General features: G+C 29.3%; 2 protein-coding genes across 3 annotated transcripts; both read right to left on the minus strand.

Annotated features, from left to right (window-relative positions):
- Positions 1-736: 736 nt before the first annotated feature.
- Positions 737-13755, minus strand: Smurf (SMAD specific E3 ubiquitin protein ligase). 2 transcript variants are annotated; one of them, XM_083090404.1, is made up of 13 exons: positions 13536-13755; positions 12013-12051; positions 11770-11878; positions 11556-11689; positions 10975-11239; positions 9966-10450; positions 9556-9805; positions 9313-9470; positions 8752-8942; positions 8225-8622; positions 7646-8106; positions 7364-7555; positions 737-7265 (listed from the first exon to the last, which is right to left on the minus strand). In XM_083090404.1, the coding sequence occupies exons 1-12, from the start codon at positions 13588-13590 to the stop codon at positions 7368-7370; spliced, it is 2733 nt and encodes a 910-aa protein (XP_082946530.1). In that variant the 5' UTR covers positions 13591-13755; the 3' UTR covers positions 737-7265; positions 7364-7367. The 2 variants fall into 2 exon arrangements, with proteins under 2 accessions (XP_082946530.1, XP_082946529.1); XM_083090403.1 differs by having other exon boundaries at positions 9313-9473; positions 13536-13754.
- A 2244-nt stretch (positions 13756-15999) lies between these two features.
- On the minus strand, positions 16000-23690 carry LOC145966701 (protein snakeskin). The gene is made up of 4 exons (XM_083090993.1): positions 23543-23690; positions 20682-20736; positions 17543-17701; positions 16000-17088 (listed from the first exon to the last, which is right to left on the minus strand). Exons 2-4 carry the CDS (start codon positions 20724-20726, stop codon positions 16900-16902), a joined length of 393 nt encoding a protein of 130 aa, XP_082947119.1. The 5' UTR covers positions 20727-20736; positions 23543-23690; the 3' UTR covers positions 16000-16899.
- Positions 23691-23944: the final 254 nt, after the last annotated feature.

The raw sequence follows: 23944 nt of genomic DNA on the forward strand, positions 1-23944 counted from the left end.
CGTTGCGTATTTGATGATGTTAAATCAGCATACAGACCTGTATGCTGATTTAGCGTCATCAAATACGTAACGCGTGTCTTATCGCGGCGAGGATTGCATCTCGTGATTCGTTTAAATTCGTTTAAATCGAATTGTACTATTTAACTCATGTGTAAAGTCGATTCTCTGTACCGAAGTACTGAGGATGGATGAACGAGAAAGATTCGCGAGCGCTATTATGTGTGAGAGAAACCGTTCAAATCGGACGACATTCACGTGCGTAGATAAAATAAATTTTACTTTAATGTAATTCTTATATAACAAATTTTTGCGCTTGTTCTTACATTTAAATAATATTAATATATATATTTTTGTACATTATAGTAGTAAAATTAAGTCGTTTGCAGACAAACAAATTTACAAATTAAATAGTTATTATTTTTGTAAGTTATAGTTTTATTTATTTTAAAGAAATTTACCTTACTTTTTTCTGCATTTAATATTTTTTTCACGTACAAGGCCCAATAATACAATAATAAACACATGCATGAATTTAAAACGTCCATAAAAAAATATGCACATATTTATATAATCCCATAATTTATACAATTCCATAATTTAAGATAAAATTAAAATTACATAGAAATTACATTAATGATATTATCACTATTAAAGAAAATAAAAAATAAGTAGCAATAATAATTTATTATATATGATGTCATAAGGAAAGGTCGAAAGTCGCATTAACATTAAAAAATTCCATACTTTAAATATTTTATTAAAATATACATTTTTTCGTCCAGAATACAAAAGGAAATATTATATACACTTGTTTCCTGAAAGGTTTGTGCAATAATGATCATAGTAACAAACTTGATTTTAGCTGTAATAATAATACATTCGCAGTAATATATATATAATAGTACGCATAATCTCCCAATTACCAGCACGAAGGAGAGACGCGATCATTTATAATGTAAAATTATAAATAATAATATATTAATTATATATTAATTTATGATTTGTGCAAATTTCTTCAAAAATTTTCAAAGAGAAGTACTAAATATAAATCTTAATTTATAAAAAAAAAAATACAAATTTTTTATCAACTGGCGTAATAAGATTTCTCATATACTGTTCTTTATAATTGGTCATAGTCATAAGTAGAAAAAAGGATTTCTCTAACATAATCCTAAAAGATACTTATTCAATATCGGCTAATTGATATAAGAGAAAAAAAGATATTTAATTGTTACTGCGAAATTATTTATTATTTTTTTTTCATAATATATGCGAACATGTATTTAACCCTTTACCGATATATTTCTCATTGTATTGTTAGTAAAGTTTCAATTCTATATAAACATATATATAATCTGTATCGTTTCTATAAATAGATATCATCACTTTTGTGCGCAGACTTTGTTTAATTGATTTTGATAAGAATTTTGATAAGCAGAATGGATCGATAAAGGATTAAAAAGCGGCTCAAGTCATTGCTATTTGGAGTAAAACGAATTGCAAATTTTTTAATTATAATATATTTAAATTTATGCATCCCTCTTCTCTAATTCATAAACTTCTCTTGTTAGCAAGTTTATTTTGTGCATTATACTAATATGCAATATATTTATTTATATGTATTTTATGTGAATTCTAAATATTGTCTCTCTTATTTTCTTTTTTTATTTTTCCTCTTTATTCATAATTTCTTTTCAATATATATTCGAGTAATAACAGAGTAATCATATTTTGTCCAATATAATAATTTTGACTACATCATATTTATGATATTTTCCATATCACTATGTTTAAAATTATAATCACATAATTCACAAGGTATACATATATTGTATATATACAAAATGTTCTAAGTATCTAATTTTCGATGTTAAATATCACCCATTTAACACAATACGCATATATAATATGTAACTCATTTAATAAGAGAGGCATTAATGATAGATAATTAAGAAATTGCAAATTATTCATATTCTAATTATTTTGAGATGTACATACCTAATATATAGATAAAATTCTTTTTAAATACAAAATATTTAATTTTCCAGGATAGTTCTTTGGCTAGTCTCCATGCTTGAATTGTAATCTCATCATTACTCTGTCATTTTTTTATTATTTATATGATAAACTGTCGTAGTATAAACTGACACTTGTGTAACATATATAAATATATATATGTATTTACTTTGAAAGGAGGATAAAATTTGTATCACATCCTAAAATATTGTATTTTACAATTTTTCTCATTTTATCATGAACGTGAACAGCAAGGCACATTTAAGGCCTTTATTGCTATACTGACAAGATAATGATTAAAAAACACAACGAGGAAATTATAAGAGAAGCTTTTTACATTGGTACTGTAAAATCTCTTTTAAAATATTTCTTTGAATGAAATTTTGATATAAAGGGAATATCTCAAATGTGAAGATAAAAATTCATTATTATCAATATGCATTAATTTCAATAAATCTCTGCATTTTGTCAACTTTCAATTATTTAGTTATTATTTTCTAATTGTGTAATCTATAGGGTTAATCTTAAATTCGTCGCAATCTCTAAATATCGAAAATAACGCTTCTCTGCTTAATTATGTCATATTTGGCGTAATTATATATATCTTATATATATATATATATATATCTCGTAAAAAATTAATGGATTTATTGTAGCATATATATATCGCTAATAAAATATGTGCATATTGAAGCATCGATTACATCCGAGAAAAAGACTATGATTCGTACATTTGAAATAAACGTAACAGAGTATAGACATTACTAGAGAAGTGTCCGCGTTTATGTGAGTTTAACGCTATAAAAACTATCCATCATCCTACTTGTGAATCGCAATAATTACATTCTCCGTTATAACAACGTTTAATATTCAGAATGTATTTCAAGCATTGTAAGCGGACACTTTGTGCAATTCAAACAAGATATGGAAACATTTTTATTCCAAAAAAGAATTAACGAAATTTTATATATATATACAGGATGTTTCATAAATGATGGGCAAAACTTCAGGAATGGATTCCTAATGTTTAGAAAAGAAAAAAACTATATGAACATAAATCCGAAAATAATTAGTTTATAAGTTATTAAAGCATTTACAGTTTTTATGATACAATTCTTAGAAGAAATGCTCAATATGTCCATTTCCTGTCTCAATACAAGCCTCGTCATTTCAGATGATACGCGCTATGCCACGAATTCGGGACCATGTTCGCGACTCAACTGAAATGACGAGCTTAGGCTTGTATTGAAACAAGAGGTGGACATATTGAACATTTCCTTTAGATAGTATGAGAATTATGTTATAAAAACCTTAACATAACTAATGAACAGAAACTAATTATTTCCGGACTTATGTTAGTATAACACTTTTTTCTTAAGCATTAAGAATCTATTCCTGAAGTTTTGCCAACCATGAAACATCCTATATATACATATATACATACATACAGAGTGTTTTTAAATAAGTGCGACAAATTTTAAGAGATTTTTGTTGAAAATGAAGGTTTTTTTAATTTAAAAAATTTTTTTTATATTGTTTTTTGTCCTATTTTTTTCAATATTTTATTACTATAATTTTGTTTTACTTGCTTTTTTTCTTTTATTTTAAAATTTAACTTCTCGAAAACCATGCTGTATACCAGGCTAACGTAATAACAGAAACCTAAATAAACCTAAAATAATAGAAACCTAATTTTCACCTCTCCCTTTAAAGAAGTGTAACTTTTTAGAGAAGAAATATAGAAATATATGTTTATATAAAAAACCCCTTCACACATTTTCGACAAAGAATCATCTCCTAAAATTTTTCGCACTTATTTAGAAACATTCTGTGTATATATATATATATATATATATATATATATATATATATATATATATATATATTAAAGTTGCAACGAATAATATATTCGGCACTTAATCGAATACCGAATATTAAGCCAAGTCAGTGTGAATAACCGAATATTCGACGAATATTAGGCAACTCTAAAAGAGCGCGCAACATTTTCGACCACGCTTCCTTGCATCTTTGTACACGTTGTGACAAGTTCGTGCACTTAGTATTTCCAAATTATTTGGCAAAATTTGCTGCGATTTATCTCTCTGCTCCCAGAAGTAGTGTTATATTCCAACAGATTTTTTAAGCATATATACGAGGAAAAAAGAAATAGGCTGCTTCCTTCCAATGCAGAAAAATTTTTTTTCCTAATTTGCCGTTGCTCGATTTTAATTATGATTAATTTTAAAATCAAGAGAGTAAACTTGATGAATATCTTTTCTTTGTTTGAATTGATGGATTATATTTTGTTGTTTCTACAATTTAAAAAAATTATTTCGTTATTTTAAAAAAATTAGAATTAAGTCAAACAAAATTTTGTTTAAATATTAAAAATTTTATCAATATATTGAATTTTAAATTGATATAAATTTATTATTTTGATATAATATTAATTATTTTTACATTGATAACCATAAAATTTGTTTTTTTTTTGTTTAAAACTACTATGTACTAATATGTATTAAATAAATACATAGATATAACATAAATACGTTATTTAATTTTATTTTATTAGACATAAATAAGTAAAACAGAGATACTCGAGTATGTTAAAACTATGCATCTGCGACTGAAGTAACAACAGTCTATTTTATTATTTCCTTCAATTTGAACTAAAAATATTTGATATCAGACGAATAGTGAATTGATTGCCGAATAGACGGAGTATCGACTAGTTAACTGAATATTCGTTGCAACTCTAATATATATATATATATATATATATATATATATATATATATATGTATATATATACAGGGTGATTCAGAACTCATGGTACAAACTTTAAGGGGTGGTAGAGCACACTCTAACAATCATTTTTTGTATAGGAATGTATGGGCGCAAGTGACGCGTTGAGGCACAAACACAGGAAATAGATATAAAAGAAAAGATAAATTGTTTACTTACAGCGTCGTTGCAAGTGCTTTTTTATAGCAATGTTTACAATAATTGCTCAAAATTGCGTCCACCAACAGTAATACATACTTGGCAGTTATCATTTGCAGCCCCGTACATTAGATGCATGTCTCGGCATTCGTAAAGTCTCCCATCACGGACGACAGCACAGTCGAGAATGGCGTGAGAATTTTGAACAATTATTGTAAACATTGCTATAAAAAAGCACTTGTCAACGACGCTGTAAGTAAACAATTTATCTTTTCTTTCTTGTCTATTTCCTGTGTTTGTGCCTCAACGCGTCACTTGCGCCCATACATTCCTATACAAAAAATGATTGTTAAAGTGTGCTCTACCACCTCTTAAAGTTTGTACCATGAGTTATGAATCACCCTGTATATGATATCGTGATAAGTAAAAATAAACATAAAATTATGCATAAATTCTCAAAATTCGAAAAAAAGAGACTTTAGATGCCTTTTATATTGTGGTTTCTGTTTATGATATGTTCCATCACAGTTATGTGCATGATACAAGTATATAATAATGCAGTAATTATACAAATCGGTGATTCATGTCTATTATGAATTAGATAGTTTTACAGTAATATCATATGCTGAACTAAATAAAGATTTCGTGCGATAAATAAGAGATAAGTAGCGCTATATCTTACTAAATGTAGTTTACAATTAGTAAGATATATGGATATGTTTCGTAAAATTCTCAAACAAAAAAGTCAGTTCGATCGAAACATTTTAAGCTTATATAAACCCGTCGAATGAACTCTTTCCTTAAATAAGTATGCTTTAAAATTAAAGCCAATGTACACTACTGTAAGTGTCAATATTAAAGTCAGCGTGATTCCATCGTAGAACCGACCACGTTTGGTCTGCGCATGAAACGCGCGGCGCGCTACTTTTTTTGTTACATATTGCTCCTATTATACTAATCTCTAATAAATTATTTACATCTTGTCAACGCACTCGGTAATATCAACTCTTAACAAGCAACGAATTATCTTGTCGCAGAACTTACACAGCGATAACATTTGCTGATTACATTACAAAAACTCTGAACGAAAGTGTTATAATATATTACACAATCCTGGTAAAAATATAATAGTAAAAATGCAATTGGTTTCAAAATATCAATCTATGTGAATAAAAAACAGATAGTAATCATGTCAAATAATAATTATCAAAGAAATAAAATTTATATATTTGTAGCTTCGTTATATCTTTAATTTGGAGTAAAACACATTTATTTTGCACCAAATTAAGAATTTAACATAGAATTGAAAATGCATTTATCAATAATAATATTATTATTTAATGTTTATTTTATATTATATTATTATACTCTTTTATATAATGATTACTCTCAACATTTTTCGTTTAAATTTAACATTTGCGTTCAGAATTATATATATACAAACTTTCCACTTTTTCTCTAAGAAAAAACACCAAGATCAATAATACATTTCAGAATACTACATTGCCAGCCTAGTTGAGATGTCTATCCCTACTAGAAATTCAATAATTTTCATACATATATGTAATTTTCATTTAACACACTAATTTCTTATTCTTATTTGATAGACAATTGATATGAAATTAATTGTTTGTGCAGTTTGTTAATGGTATTCATGTGTGATAAAATTAAAAATTTCCAAATATGAATCGTTAGCTGTGTGTGCAAATTAATTCCCTATATCATCTATTGCTACATTTATAACCGCGAGATTCTTGGTGCTATTATTTTCAATAAAAAAATCTGTACAATATGAACATTATATAATAATAACTGTAACCTCTTAAAAGATTTTATCTTCCACAAACTTTCGTGCAAACTCCGTCTTATATTTATAATCATAATTCGATTAATGCGAATCTGATTTTAATAGACTTAATAAGATTTAGAGTTTAAGTAATAGAAAATATAAATCAATAAAAATGTTGATGAACATAAAATGATAATAGTCCTCGCATAGCTTGAATTATTGGACCAACTAATATTTAAAAACTAATGATTTTCTAAAAATTGTTATTCAAACTTATGTTTAAAAGTGAACATATATCACTGGATATGCAAAATACCAATCGGCATCATAGTTCATAATTACAAGGCCATTATGTTTGTACACAAGTCAAAAAGATATCGCTGATATCTTATACATATAACACTTTCTTCCTATAATTCCTCTAAACTTCATCTTCAAGTTGTGTGTATATGTGGTGTTTTATCAATGGTGTTTTATCAATGAGAATAAACAATATTTTTTTTAGAAATGGCAAAATCTGCAAAACGTTATTCATCACAAAAATTTATTTTCACGGATTACCTAATATATATCCTAATATACAAAAATGATCATGATAAAACTGCAAGAACATACCTTATTATTCGACTGCAAAGCCGCAAGTTTCTTCAACCGCCTGCGTGAGTTTGTCAAGCATTTTTTGATAAGTCGGATAACTTTGCGGTATGTCTATTCTATTGAAACAGGTATGTGCTTTTGGTAGATTTTCGCTCGGTGCATCAACAGCGTGTATTGTGAAAAGTCGAGGACCCGCCGCTCCAGTCGATCCTATGCAATCAAAACGAAATATCATACTATTAAATGTTAAATGTAATATTTTTAATGTGACATATTTAAACAAACCGATTTAACATTTACCTTGTAAAGCTTTGAATCCTTGTAATGGGACTCGGGAACTGCCGGTAACGAATTGGAGTAATCTTGCCCTCATTTCTTCGCCATACGACTCTACTATCTGCCAAAACCATTGAACAACTGGCGTATCGGGCGTGCAATGCTTGAGACGAGTGTTCATTTTCCAATCGTTTATGTCGATAGTGCCCAAACCACCAATAACTAATTCTAATTCACGCTCGTCGAACGGTCTCAGTAATAAGGGAGGAATCAATTCGTGAAATCCTTTCTGTAATGCCAAGAATTGTTGCTCGATACCTCGCATAAATCGATAGTTTACGTATAAACGGACGTATTCCCTCTTGTTTTCTTCCGTCACTACAATGTCTTTACCGCCTGGTTTTAATTCATGATTTTTCAACACACCGAAACTGCTATGTTCTACAGAAAACGTGGCATCCAATACACCGTCTATGCTATTTTCCCTAATAACATAAAATATAATCAATAATTTCTTGAAATTGACATTTGTTTCTGAAGCAATACATATTAAACAATACATATTAAATATAAGTAACTTTCTTCTAAAAAAATGTTACTTACAGCATCCATGTAAGGCTCCTGTGCAGTTCTGGATCAACTCCTTCTATATCATTTAATGTTATAGCTTTGTTAAGCAACATTTTATAAAACGGAGTCGTAAAACCACCATCGACGTGGTGACCGTGAAAAACAGCGATGCCTATAATCCTCCCGGCGAAATGGAAGTATGATAAATGTTCCGGATTTATGCCTGAATCCGGATTAATTTGTAGAGTGTAATTATCGTCCCTCGAATATTGAAAGAGTCCATATTGCGGGTTTAGCATTTCATGAGATAATAGATATAGCCATTCACGCGCCACGCCACCATAATCCAGACCTTCTTCGCCACGAAATTTGACCATGAGTCTTTTACGCATATCTTTCGGACGCATTTTCATTATTAGTCTATACGATTCCTTCAAAAACAAAGCATTGTTTTATATAAACGTGATACTCTTGTAAATAAAACACTCTGAATTTTTTATGTTGATAATCAACTATGTTTTAAAACAAAAAAAGATAAATAATTTTTAAAAATTGCTTACTTCAAATATCTCATTTCTCGACACTTCCAATCTACAGTGTCCACTCTGAGGTTGAAGCGCATTCAATTCCGCTCGAAGACACTTTAGCTTCGCTACCAAATCACGTTTGTATTTTGGAAGAAGCTCGTTATCCATAAGCTCTTTTGGTAATTCCGATACTGTTTGAGCATTTTGAGATGACGTGCTTTCCACTAAGATGCAAAGAAAAGAAATTTTTTATACACAAATACTAACAATATTAATATAAAATTTTCAATCTTTACAATAATGCGCCCTGATGAACAAAACTGTTCTGAAATAGAATGGCATCCTGTCCAAGTGACAAATTAACCGTGACTAACAGTCAGATCAATAGCTATACAGACGCGTTCGCAGATAAGATAAAATTACGAGACAATACATATGCTGTTTTGTTTTTGTTTGGAAATAAGTAGATTACGTGATCTATATTGTGCGAATGTTATCAAATATGTAAAATGTACATAAAGCAAAGATATAATATCTTTCAAAAATATTTTTATTTCTCTTTCAAGAATATTTTTCAAATTTGCAACAACTCACTTGTTGGAGAATTATTGTTATTCCCATTTTCATTTCTTGTTGACTGCTGTGGTGTGTTAGATTGAACCATTGATGAACTTGTATCGGCTTCAATAGCTTCACCTCCAGAACTATTTGCATTATTCGTGGCTTGATAGTTCATATTGTTATTTTGTCTCCTACTATCAATAGAATAACAATTTTATATTTTAATAATCACACACATAAATATATTCTTCTATTTAATATTGACTCTATATTTACCTCAATAGTTTGCTTATGATTTGACTGGACAGCCTGGGATCGGTAAATTGCGTTGTCCTGTTATTGTGATCTACAAAATATACTCGTCCACTTTGAGTCTGTCTCATTTCCCATCCACTAGGAAGAGGACCAAGTTCGTTCGTCAATTCGTTAGCTTGTAAATCACGTGGTATTCTCGGGTCATGCCAGGTAGAGTATGCAGTTGGTACATGATAAAAATATACTTGGCCTTGTTGAGTTTTTCTCATTTCTATATATATGTGATAAAATTTATACTCTAAATTTACACTATTTTTTAAATAGTTTATTGTATTTTAGAAATAGTTTATTACACATTTTATTTAATAGTATTTATTTAATAATGTATTCTATTAAAAACAAATTATATTTACTAGGCATTTGATTCATACCGTAACCACGAGGCAAATCCGGCGGTTGCGGAGGATCAGATCGTCTGTCGCTACTTGATACGATATTTCTATTTCTATTGCTGCGATTAGGCCTTCGCGTTTGATTCCCGCTGTTGAGACCACGTTCTATCCTTCCGTTTGCGTTTTGATTGCCATTTTGTTCATCGGTTCCTCTAATGACGCGCCGATCTCTTACGGACGATGCTGGTGTCATCGCGTTTCTCATATGTTGATTCTGCTGCTGATTGCGATTTTGCTGTTGCTGCTGCGTCGGTGTATTTCTCGGGGTATTTTGCGCCGAGTTATCTCGACTGGGTGTTTGATTGGGTGTCGCGTTTCCGCTATTCCATTCGGACAATGTGTGTCTTGCAGGACTCTCTTCGTTTCTCACGTTCGGCGAGCTCGTGCTACTGCTGGGAGACGTCGGTTCTGACGATAGCAATGGAGGAGGTTCCGGTGTTGTCGGTATAATAGCATTATTAGGCCTACCAAAGACATTAATCAAATGAATTTAATATTATATAATACAAATAATAAGACTCTAAATATGACAATATAAAAAATTACGATTAATAAGAGCAAAAGAGAGAGCGCGCAAAGAAAGACATTTTCAATACAATCAGAAAAGCATTTTTATTTATATATTTCAGTCTTATTTCGGGTCTTCAGTAATTGTACAAAAGACCAAAGACGTCGGATTGATTGGACGAGTTTGAACATCTAATTTTTTAATTGTCAATTTTATTATCTTTTGCTTCTCATTACATTTATTCAGTTTTTCACTTACAATTAGCTTATTATTATTTTGATCTTTTGTACAGTTAATGAAGAAAGCTCGAAATGGGATCAAAATGTATAAATAAAAATGTTTTTCTTATTTTATTTGAAATCTTTCGTTTTGCACTATCAATCTGATATTGGCCCTTATTAGTCCACTTTAATACTAATATTTTTTATATTTTTGTGTTATATATTATCTTTGACTAATATTTGAGATATTGAATATTACCGAGTGTTTGGACGGATCCATTGTGTGCTTTTCGTGTAATGATTTACATAGTAAAGTCGGCCGTTTTCAGTTCTTCTCTCTTCCCATCCATCCGGTAAATCATTCGGACAACTCAAATCACCGAGCACATCGACCACAGCGTTATGACCGACCGTATTACTTACAGCACCATTGTGACCGTCCCGTGACATTAAGGATACTACAATTTGCCCCTTCACCACGTCTGTGTCATCTGAACGAGCCTTACATAGATCTAAACGTTGATCTAAAAGAAAACACATTGCATAATATAAAAATAATCTTTAGGGAAAATCAATAAAAAATGATTGCAAAATATATGAAACGTTTTCTTCTTCCTTAAAAAGAATATGCATTGAGATATTCAATATTGATTTTGCAAAACAAATCTGAGAAAGTATTGAAAGTAAAATTATACGTTGCTTTATCAATTATTATAAATATCTCACTAGTTTTGAATTCATGAAAACAAGCCTAAATAATATTTAGGTATTTTGGACTTGGATTTTTTTAGGGGCAACGATTAAATATAATTGTGTAATATAAGACAAACACAAACATACATCCTGTATCTTTAAGTCGTTGGATGGTATTTGATAATATGCATACACATCCTAAAAATCCTCCACCCTGTTTCTTATGGAATTTTCTGTAATTCCACACAGATATAGTGATTCCATCATTCTTTCCAATGTATCTGCATAAATTAATAAATAATTTTTATTTCTTAACACTAATATAAAATGTATTTTATATATTTAGTTTAAAAACACTCACAAATCATAATGTTGATTCCATTTAGGATCGAGTGTAGCTTTACAAGTGTCTGTACTATGACATTGTCCAGAACCATCGACAGTTATCTTAGCAAAAGGATCGGGTAAGCCTACAAGAAATTATTCTTAAATTGTTAATTTATCTTTTAATTATATATTAAATTTATATATTATTTATATATTATAATTTATATATTACTTATATATTATATATTAAATTCTTTATGAAAAAAAGTGAACTTACGAAATAAATCCTTCCTAGCGAGATTACGGGCGCATAAAACTAAAACATAAAATCATGAATATATATTTCTGTAATTAACTAATGTGTATTTCGTAATAATTAATGTGTCAAAGTATATTTTACTTTTGATATTTTCACTTCATGTATTATATAAAAATATATATAATACACACATACAAACACACACACACACACACACACATATATATATTATAGTATGTTATTATATATAATTTAAATATATTATTTTCAAATTTTCGACATTAATATATATAACATTTAACCCCAAATTTTAAAAAATTTTATAAGATAAATGATTTAATAATCTATTTGGTGATGATCTAAAAATTCTATGTCTTTTTATATTTGTTATACATAGGATATTCTTTAAATTATTATAATTGAATATCACTATCTTTGTTATTATGATAAAATCAACTTAAGCTTAATATAATCTTATAACTCATATAAATTGTTGCTAATGATTAAGGCTCTTATAATATGAATACAAGAGATAATGATAGATATAATCAAATGTATATAGAATCATAAAAGTATTTAAAAAATAATATTATCTTTTCTGTGCATATATTCTCTGTGATATTTTTAATTTTAAAATATCCTCATTATATAATTCAGATTGAATATAGTGACATTTAATCATTGTCCGTGTTAAATTCACATAGTACATAATGCCACAAAAAATAAAATTTTGTGAGACAAAATTTGAACTAATAATCTATAATTTGATAAGCTAGAATTTCCTGTCTTTTTATATTTGTTATGTATAAAATAGTATTCTTTGAATTATTATAATTAAATACCACTATCTTTGTGTTATTATGATGAAGTAAACTTAATATATCAATAACGTTATAACTCATGCAAATTGCTGATAATGATTAGGTGGTCTTTTGCAACACGAATAGAAGAGATAGCGAGAAATATCATCCAATGTACATAGAATTATAAAAATATTTAAAAAATATGCCAACATTCTTTGATAATTTTAATTTTAAAAAATATCTTCGTTATACAGAATCAGATTTAATATAGTATAATGACACAGTTAAATCATGCTCTACATGAAATTCACATAACACATAATGCCCCACAAAATTCCTCAAAGCATAAGCCTCGTCATACTATGGAGATAATGATAGACATTAGACAGACACTTCGCGACTGTTCACAATTAACGTTTTCGTCGGTCTCCCGGAGAGTGCTCGCGGTGGGGTCGACACCACACCACAGGAAGTGAGCACCTAACCAAGAGAGCGAGGGAGCCTCAACGACGAAACCCATCGCATCGTCCGTTCAACTTTCATCCGCCGAACGATTTGACGTTTCGCGTCGAAGCCCCCCCGCGAGGAACAGGGTGCACGCGGGGCCATATTGAATGATGCACAACAAAAACAGGCCGAGCGTAGGTAGACAGATAGGTAGGTGTTCTCGTCTCGTGCGATCCGCGACTTTCACGCATAACGCCCGACGATCGTCGGGATAACCGACTCCGCACTCACTTGTCAGACGGATCTTCATGGCTCCGTTCCTCCTGCTACCGCCTGGGTTCGACATCCTGCACGCACATTTAACGCTACGCACCGCGCATCGGCGCCTATGATTGATGAAATAAAAAGTACGGATCTCTCTCGCCCTTGTCAAGAACGCGCGACGGCGACGATGCACTTACTCCGTTCCGCATCACGCACACACGTACACCTACACACACACACGCACACGAGCGACCTCTCACGACGCGCTCGCAATTGCGAGAATCGATTCTCGGCGCGATTTCGAGAGATCTCGAATCGACATTGGTAATTATAAATACTTCAAACAAGTCGCGGAAATAATTCTTATCGTGGACGTAAATAATAATAATGACTAATGTATAATTCATGTATATATTTCTTTATTATTATTTATTATTATTATTTATATTCTATTATTATAAGTTTTATTATTATAGTATTTCTAGATTAACCCTTTGCATTCCATAGGCGCCGCTATGGCGATATACATTTCATAATAAAAGTATAATGAAATTATTTATGATATTTATTTTCAGTTGATTATAATAAAATTATTGATAATACTGAGAGCAACAGTGACAATAGTAGAAATTAGACGAAGTGGAATTTTTTAATTTGATATAATAACATTTTTAATTTTCATCAAAGGTACCACAAAATTAGCTGGAGTGCAAACGGTTAAATTATTAAGGGTTTAATTATTTTGCAGACACAACTTTTTTATTTCTATATTTTATTTATTATAAAATATATATATTTCTATGATAAATGTATATGTAAATTTATAAATTTAATCATTTATTTAAAGGACCCCGCAGAATTCTTATGAGAAATGACTTTCGACTAAATTTTTTGAAAACTTGCTATATAATAATTCTTGATGTGTAGATCAAAAGTGTCAATGGGTCCGAAGTCCGATCACGAACAGTTTTCGAGCTACAGCGGCTCAAAGTTGAGGTTTCGTACATCATGCAGCGTATTGAGAGGACATATTTATGTATATATACACGCATATACTCGGGTGTGTGCGTACGTGCATGCATGTCTGTGTGTGTGCATCCTTTTCTCACGTTATTTGCTCACGTTATATGCTTGTTCATCTCCTTTATCAATATCAGTCCGTCTATTCCATCCTAATAATCATATATGTTTGCTCCATTCTCAATCGTTACTTTAATGTTCCATAAATAAAAGGACTATAATAAATCCTCATAAACTCAATAACTTGTATAACATGTATAACACAGCGGCCGTACTATAGCAGCCATTTTTTCGCTCAAGGGTGATGACGGTGAGGTGGACAGGAACTTTTCTTGAGCAAACTATCAATAACAGACCTTTCTTATTGGTATGAGTTAATCCACATTTACCAACGGATTATATTTACCAGAGAAAGTTATTCGTAATTGAAGGGATATTACTAAAAAATGACCTATTATACGAAGAAATTCGAAAAATGTTTTTTGGAAGTTGTCTGAGTTCTGACACTTTTAATCTACACATCAAGAACTATTATATAGCAAGTTTTCAAAAAATTTAGCCGAAAGCCATTTCTCATAAAAATTCTGCGGGATCCTTTCTAATGAGGTTAATATAATATAAGTAATTCAAATAATTTGTCCAAGTAAATTTTCTAGCAATTATATTATAATATTACTTAATTATATTATATTATTATAATAAACTTTTGATATTCTCAAGAAAATCTTGATGTTCATAAGAACATAAATCCATAAACATTTTTATTTTTGTTTAAAAATTCTATATTAATTCAATAAAAATATTTTATCGTAAAAAATGTTAGATTAATGTAATGTTCTTTTAAAATTTTTACATTTTATACTGAGGAGGGTTCGAATTGGATCGAAACGTCTATGTAATTATTTTCAATTTTGAAATTAAAAGTTTGATATTGCGTATTTAAAGGTTTTAAATAGCCATTCTCTGATTTAATGTTCTTTTGATTTATCTTGTGAACCTAATTTGTGGACTGAATTTAATATGTCATACTATTTCCAAGTTTTTGATTTCTATTTTAATAATGTTTTGCTCTTTTCTACAATTTATTACCCTCAATCTATTACAAATCTAAATAGAAAATTTTTTAAACTTTCTTGTTAGAGTCGAACATTATCTGCATTAAAACAATTTCTTATTTTATATTTCCTATATTACTAACAATAAATTACTCGCGATAGAGTATACATATGTATATCCAAGACTGTTTTATCGAATGCAATATAGCTCTTGCACATTATAGTGAAAGTTGCATCACGTGAAATTTCCTGTGTTTTGTTGTATTATGTCACGTCTGGTTTATGCTTGGGTTTATGCAACATGACAACAAGCGTGCGAGCCGCATTCAAATTTTCGCATTTTGCAATGAATGTGATGGAAGAGAGGAAAGTGTCAAAAAAGGTGCGAAAACACCATATATGTACATCCTCCGTAGTCTTGTTCTCCGTAGTCATAATTCTTCTTTATTATTGAAGTCTTAGCGTAAAAACGTACAAATCAAAGATAAATATTCGCGAATATTTGCGAAAAGACGGTGAACGATTCGAGATCGCCGCGATAAATATTTAACATCAAAATACAATAGTGTGATGTATAAAAACATGTCAAGATATTTATTGTTCTTCTTCTCTCTCTTTTTTTCTATTGCTGCTGCTCTTGTCAAAATTTAACAGTAGTATGACTTAAATTTATGAATGCATAATATCAGTACATTATTATTAATGATTATAGTGTCAACTGGCCTGCTTCTACGAAATGATTACCACTTATTAATATTAACATGTATATGTATGAAATATATCATTATCATCTTTGTGTTCCCTGCACGTTTTGTACTATCATCGGTGTTAGGTACTATAGCAAAATTATATATATTACTCATACAAATCGCAAAATTATATATTACTCTTAAATTTTTTTAACAAACTTTTTAATTTTTTAATTTTTTTAACAAAAAGAAAACTGTCTAATTAATAATTAATAATTTAATTTATAAGAAATTTTCAAAGTTTTTAAAATTAGAATTCTCTGTCTCTACGTTTTTCTAAGAAGTTATCAAAAAATATATGCACTTAAAATCAGTCAAATAAACATCTCGGTAGTAATAAAAATAATATGGTAGAAGGCACGAATTCTGGATTTTGATAATTCCATATGATTTCTATATAAATGCTTCTCATATTTGATTATCCGGCTAAAACAAGAGGTTCTTTTTATATCAGGAAACTTCTTGGCAGTACATCCTTTATAGAAAAGATTTCCGTCGATTGCGGAATGTGTAACACCGATAGCCGGCCGTGCAGTCCTTCTATTGTACTTGAAAATGATTCAGATTTCAATTTTCCCCCCGAAACGTAAGGAATGCATCCACGAGGAAAATAACGCCCTCGATGATACTGAGAGAACCTTTGGCCAAACCGGTATCGCGAAATGATGTTTTGCGCACCATGTTCTGGAAGTAGTCGATGTTGAGCGAGCCCGCGGCGATGAATAGAGCGCATCCAATGAGAGAGAAAAAGAGATCCTGAGAGATAAAAGAAAATCGCAATCAGTTAAAGTTGTTATTAACTTATTTCTCGTCTATGAAATTATAAACACATTGTTTACAGTTTTTTTAAAATTTTTCTTTAACTTCATCCTTATATACATCATATTCTTACGCGTATTTTATTTCAATTGCATATCATGATTTTCGTCTAGAATAGAAGATATAATGATTATTAAGTGATCAAAATGACCGAAAAAAGCAGAAATTAGAGCGCAAGAAAGAATTTTTAAGTATTACAAGATATTCAATTTTGTTAAAAAATATATATTAAATATACATTATGAATAAGTTATATGTTGTTATCTTATTTGCTATTTTTGTCGCTTAGTAATCATTATTATTTTGAGTCTATTTCTTTTCTTGATAAAAGATATATTTATATTGTATAAATATTGTATAAATAATATAAAATCTAATCTATCTAACATACCACACGACGGTTGACTGGCGTTCCCATCACGCTTCCGATGAATAAACCGATTAAGATAATTAAATATCCGCCGAAAGTGCCCATGGTTATCATTGCGGTATGTTGGTCGCCCGCATTAAAAGAGTTGTAGTGCAGTCCGATAAGGATGCATACCAGAAGCTGCGAAAAACCAGAAAAAGATACTTAAGATACTAAAAATATAGGCAAAAACTTTTCCGATGCTATGAACTTTCAATTTTATTCCATCTTTTCAATTTATATATATATATATATATATATATATATATATATATATGTATAAACTCATTCATTCTCTATAATTATAGAAACTGTTCTTTTTGTTGTCAAAGTAAAGATATGGATATCACTCACGAAACTAGGTCGACCGAAGAGAGCATCGACCCTTTCGCGATCCCATCATAAATAAAATATTGTCCACTATTTTGCCCCAGTTGGCAAACAACTTTTATTTCTAGACTCGTAAATTGAATCGTTCGATATAATTCGTCGATTAACACGATTATAAATATATGAATAGAATCTACCTTTTTTCAATATATCGTTAACTATGATGAGCATAAGACGTACATAATCAATCAAATTGATTTCAAAATCTCAAAACCAAAAGATTCCTAAAAAACTCTTAAAGCATCATCATATGAATATAATATAATAATACATATAATTTATATGTAAATTCTTTTTCAATAAGAAAGATTAAATTTGTATTTTTATAATACAGAACACTTTCATTTGTATTAATATATATAATAATATATAAAAAAATAATTGAAAACATATATGGAATAGAGTATTATTTCTTTCAATAATTAACAACCAATAAAAACTGAATGAAAATGTATAATTAATTCATAGGCACATCACAATTATACAATTTTCATCTGGATGTCATCTCTGTGACGTCAACATTAAAAATTATACCAGTCGCCCTTGACAGGATGAATACATGCCTGATTCAGAGTATATCTTAAAGAATCTCGGGGGTCACCCACGTGTACGTCGATAAGCATGTGATACTACACATCGCAATACTATACGCGCATTTACTATACCAGATCCGTCTTTGACGAATGTCTTTGACGAATACCACCATGTAGCTTGATATACATATTAGCGATATAAAATATATACACATATTCTAGACACACATATGTCAAATAAAAAAGCAGCAAATTTCCATTTATATGTTTTGATTAATCAAAATACTAATTCAAGATATACATTTGCATTTTGCTAATTTTTTATATATTCTATATGGAATAATTTTTAGAGAGAAAAACAATAATGCTTATTCTCTGTATCTCTATTTAATTAATCTACAATCTCTACAAGAATGCAATGATTTTATTCTTTATAAGAATAAGCATTATTTATTTACAGATAATAAATGTTTATTCTTGTAGGAAATAAATATTATTATTGTCTTCTATATTTATGTAATACAAAGCGTAACAATAACATTTATCAATTTTAAATATCACATTTTCGCTTATAAATAAATGCAAATATATTTTCTCGCGCATAAATAAATGCAAATATATTTTTTATTCATAACTTATCAGCAAGCAAAGTAAAAATAGCAACGGCAAAAGATATTCTGCTACAATTTAACTGAAAAATGATTGCAGAATAACACTGCACTTGTTAAGAAACTTTACTAAGAAATCAAACAAAAAGAGAGAACTAAAATTATATTTAGAAAACACCTGTACTCCGGTGCAGTTGAAATATCGCAAGTTTAATGCTGAGAATCAGCGCTAATTCGTAAACGAAATCAGACAAATATTCACGAAGATAAATTTTATCAAGAAAAATTTTTATAAGCCTGATTGTGTGTGTTGCATGTAACAAAAGCAAAATTTATTAAATTATTAATTTATTTTACACATGTCCATTACTTCAAAATTTTACATCTCGAAAAAATTATATAAATATTTTTTAAATATTTTAAATATTTTTTAACTAAACGTTTTTTAACTATTTTAATTAATGCAAAAGAAAAAGTACATATACGATATATTTCAGTACAATAAATAGTAAAACTAATTTTTTCCTTGTTACCAACAAAAAAAAAACGCGACTGAGAAACGTCCACTGCACAAAGGGCGGTAGTCCTCGCATTATGACCCGTAGTTCCAAAGAATTCTAACGGAAATTCTCATACAGGTCGACTTCCGGACGGCACGGAGCGGACCATAATAAGAGAAGAGAACGCTCTTGTGCGATAATCAGCGTCGATTATGTCACTCTCCATTCTCGTCGCCTTACGAATCGCGAAAGATATGCAGCGAGAAATGTTACACCGCCCAACAATAGCTCGATATTGACACGTGCGCGCGCGCGCGTACACGTCGATTTCCTTGATCTCAAAAAAGCGCGATCCGGATCGTGATGGACGCATTTCAAAATTAGGCCAATCGTTCAAAAGGAACAGCGCAGTAGGGTTAAAAATAAATTTGAGAGCGCTGATGGAGCTCGCATGATGGAGCTCTTAGAGAGGAGTGTCAAACGACCTCGAGGATACTGTTTCTTCTCGCGGCTGGAAATACAAAAAAAATGCAAGAAACATCGACATTTATACAGTTTGCGTCGAATCTCAAGAATTTTCACATAATTTTAAATGTTGAGAATAGGAGGAATTCTTTGGAATAAACTATTTGCCTATCCCAACAGTTCGCTAACAAATGTTTCCGATTATGTTAATTAATAACGTGACATCATACAGTTGACTGTTGAGCTTACTCATTAAGAGAGAAATGATTTATGATGTTAATGATGTTATGATGTTATGATTTTTTTAGTTATAACGTTAGAATTTGTTTTCAAAGTTATTTAAATAATATATCATACAATTTATATTGAAATTTATCATACAAATAATTGCACATGTTTAAATTAAAAGTTATTTTACATAAAGATATATTAAAATTATTTTACATAAAGATATTAAAAGTTACATAAAGATAAAATTTTTACATAAAGATAAAATAATATTTGAAATTGTGTATGTGCGCGCACGCATGTGCGCGGAAGCATGACAAGATGTCAATTATTAAATTGAAGACATACGATCTTATATATACATATTAAAGATAATTAAATTTATTAATATACTTACAAGTTCAAGGAATTTTATAATCGACAACCTCGTAATGGTAACCATTTTGTCTGATCTACAAGTAAAAAGAAATAGTAAATTAATTAACCTTAAATCATACTATTTATTTAATTTTTGCTTCACTTTTGCGTATATTTTATACAAGAACTCGCATCCGGAATTATAAAAATAAATAACGATTATATCTATTGATACCGATGGATATGCGTCTTATAAAAAAAAATATAGTGACTATAAGCACTGAATGTAAGTCACATGAAAGCATAATAAATCATAAATAAGAATGAAGACATGATAATCGATATAACCTAACTAAAGTCATGTAAATGAGACCGGAAATGCGTAGTGTTCAGTTAAAGTGAATATTATTATGCGCTTTCTATATTTATAATGAAAAACAAGCATATTAGAAGGTAATAAAGCACTATTGATGAAATATATTAATGCTTTCATGCTTTAATATTATAACGAATTTTTCGTATAATTAATATAATTAAATAATTGAATTATAACTACGATAATTTTAATACATGATGACATTTATCATTTTTTAATAGCTGTGAATTCAAATCCAACTTTTTAATTACTAGGATATTATCAACATTTTTACATTTTTTTTGCATTTATCTTTTTATGTACAATATAAAATTTCTTTTGTAATTTTTCTTATATAATAAAATTTGATATTATTTTCATGTGAAGAAAATTATATGCATACTCTCTCTCTCTCTCTCTCTCTCTCTCTCTCTCTCTCTCTCTCTCTTCTATACTATTTTAAATTAATGATGCGATAAAAATACATTTATAAAATTATTTCATCAAATATTAAAATGTCACGCTATATGTACAAATTTTTTTAAATTAAAATTGGTATATGAAATTATGACATTAAAACATAATAATAACCAACAAATTAATAAATTTATTTAAGAAAATAAATTAATAAATTTATTTAAATAGATTCTCTCCGAATACGTTATTTATAAAGTTCAAAACACTGTGAATTGTTTTCCGAGAAGATACAAACTCACGATATATAATATCATCTATCTTAATCCAATAAATAAAATAGTTCGTACTTGATTACATCAATTGTAAAAAAACACTTTACGTCATTTCTCAGTGAATGACATATGAATGAGTCGGCTCGACCATGACATATCCAAGATAGATAGAACGCAAACGATATAATGAGAATACATTCCTGTATTCTCATCACATCATTTGCACTCTATCTTGGATATGTCCAAATACATATAGAGTGCAAACGATGTGAACGAGTGGAAATAGTTTTCAAAACTGATGAATTAGCGATGTGCTCTGCATATCTATATCGTCATTGAACGAGAATACTTATTCGTCAGTGTATGTCAAGTAATGAATTTTTTAAATCGCGATTGCTTGAATCATCAAAGCGAGATTAATGTGGCAATGTTTTATCTTTTTGCGATAGGAGAATAGATATCTTACTTGAAAAAAAATCTTATTTTAAATTATTACAGCAAAAAATAATATCATACATATATATATATTCGAAATCAATAATTTTCATTTTTATTCCAATTAATTTGAAGCTCACAAATAGTTAAATATAGAGCATTAAAATATATTTATATTATCACATTTCTATTATCACATATCACAAAAGTATGTAGAAATCATCTTTTGTAAAAGAGAACAAATAAAAAAATAACATAATGTCACATCAAATATAATACTTAGAAGATTTAAAAATTAATATGATTTTTAATATGTCAATCTGCGACATCGTTCAAGATGAATAAGTAGGTCATTCGAATTGTTTATCCACTGCAACACGCAATTAAGTCGAAAACTTGATATGGGTAACGAGATCTAGTTATTATTCTCAATAATCCGTGATCTCAAACGAGCGAGCGATGTAAATTAAGCGTTGAGGCGTAAATTGCGGTCATATATCGCGTAAGAAGAACACATTTCTTATACCCAAAAGAAAGACACACTTTCACGCTGCTCACCATTGCCTTGACTTCGTTTTTATAATTTCTTTCAGAATTCCTCTCTCTCTCTCTCTCTCTTTCTCTCTAGTTTTTAAAGTGTATTAAAATGAAATGTGTGAATGATTATAAAAAATATAAAAATTCTTACAAAATATGAAAATGTTTACAAAAAAGTAAAATTCTTATATTTGTATACTAATTTTATTCACATGTTAAAACCTCTATGCTATTAAAAATATCGCGTATTATTTTATAGCAATTAATAGCATTATATTATTAACTGAAAAACAAAATTATATAAAAAATGCTTCGAAATTTATAAAAATAATAAATTTATATTTTAATATTATATATATACACAGAAATAAAAAATTTCGTAATTTTCTCATATGACATTATTCACGTCATTCAATTAAAAATAAGAAGTATATTCAAATATTATTCAGATATACTATTTTTTTCAATAGTTTATATGTCTCTCTCTGCCTCTCTCTCTCTCTTTCTCTCTCTCTCTCTCTCTCTCTCTCTCTCTCTCTCTCTCTCTTTCTCTTTACATAAAACGTATCAAAAAATAATTTCAGCATTTAACTTTACAATAGGCTATAATTTTTGGTTTGTTATTCTAATGAAGATATATATATCTTTATACTAATCGGTTCAAAGTTAGTCGACTCACAAACCAGAAAAGATAGAATAAATAACACAAAAGGATAGAACGAACAAAGAACCTCAAATAAGACGCATCGGAAGCGTCTCAAGCGTTTCCGGATTGACAACGTTTTCCGTCAAAAATTTGCGATTTATAAAGAGAAAATGAGAAATTTCTCGGAGTGTGTCCATTCATTCGGGCGTGTTCGGCGTCGTAATATATAGCGTACTTACGTGTCTGAGCTTTCGATTGACTGGACGGCGACTACTCGCGAGACGGAGGTTCAACGACGACTGATGCTGAAGAGCGACCACCGACCATGTATTATGGAGGCGCGTCGGGGCCAGCCTCAATTTTTATGATTGACGGAAACGCGCGCCGGCTTTTACATTATGTTTACGCATCGAGCGCCACGTAGACGCTATAGTTCAGTAACGTTCAGTTTGACTGAAGATTTTTTTCAGCTTAATAAATGTAGTTGTAAAAAATACTTTATATTTTTTTACAACAAAATCGAAATATCTAATTAACGCAGTTAGAGGATAATAAAATTGCATAAATATAAGTAAAAAGTAAATATAAATGAAAGTAAAATATACAAATATCAACTGTAATTAATAAATAATTAATACATT

The sequence above is a fragment of the Camponotus vicinus genome, unplaced genomic scaffold (genome assembly GCF_025532165.1).
Source record: "Camponotus vicinus isolate PSW18456_S1 unplaced genomic scaffold, iyCamVici1.0 SCAF_2, whole genome shotgun sequence".
In the NCBI taxonomy this organism is placed as follows: domain Eukaryota; kingdom Metazoa; phylum Arthropoda; class Insecta; order Hymenoptera; family Formicidae; genus Camponotus; species Camponotus vicinus.

Coding starts and splice junctions, on each gene's coding strand:
- LOC145966701 (XM_083090993.1), bottom strand. CDS start 20,726: ATGGTTACCATTACGAGGTTGTCGATTATAAAATTCCTTGAACTT. Junction 17,702..20,681: donor TTATAAAATTCCTTGAACTT/GTAAGTATATTA, acceptor GGTTTTTCGCAG/CTTCTGGTATGCATCCTTAT. Junction 17,089..17,542: donor CGCCAGTCAACCGTCGTGTG/GTATGTTAGATA, acceptor TTTATCTCTCAG/GATCTCTTTTTCTCTCTCAT.
- Smurf (XM_083090403.1), bottom strand. CDS start 13,590: ATGTCGAACCCAGGCGGTAGCAGGAGGAACGGAGCCATGAAGATCCGT. Junction 10,451..10,974: donor TGGATCCGTCCAAACACTCG/GTAATATTCAAT, acceptor TGTCTTTGGTAG/GCCTAATAATGCTATTATAC. Junction 8,623..8,751: donor CGAGAAATGAGATATTTGAA/GTAAGCAATTTT, acceptor TTGTTTTTGAAG/GAATCGTATAGACTAATAAT.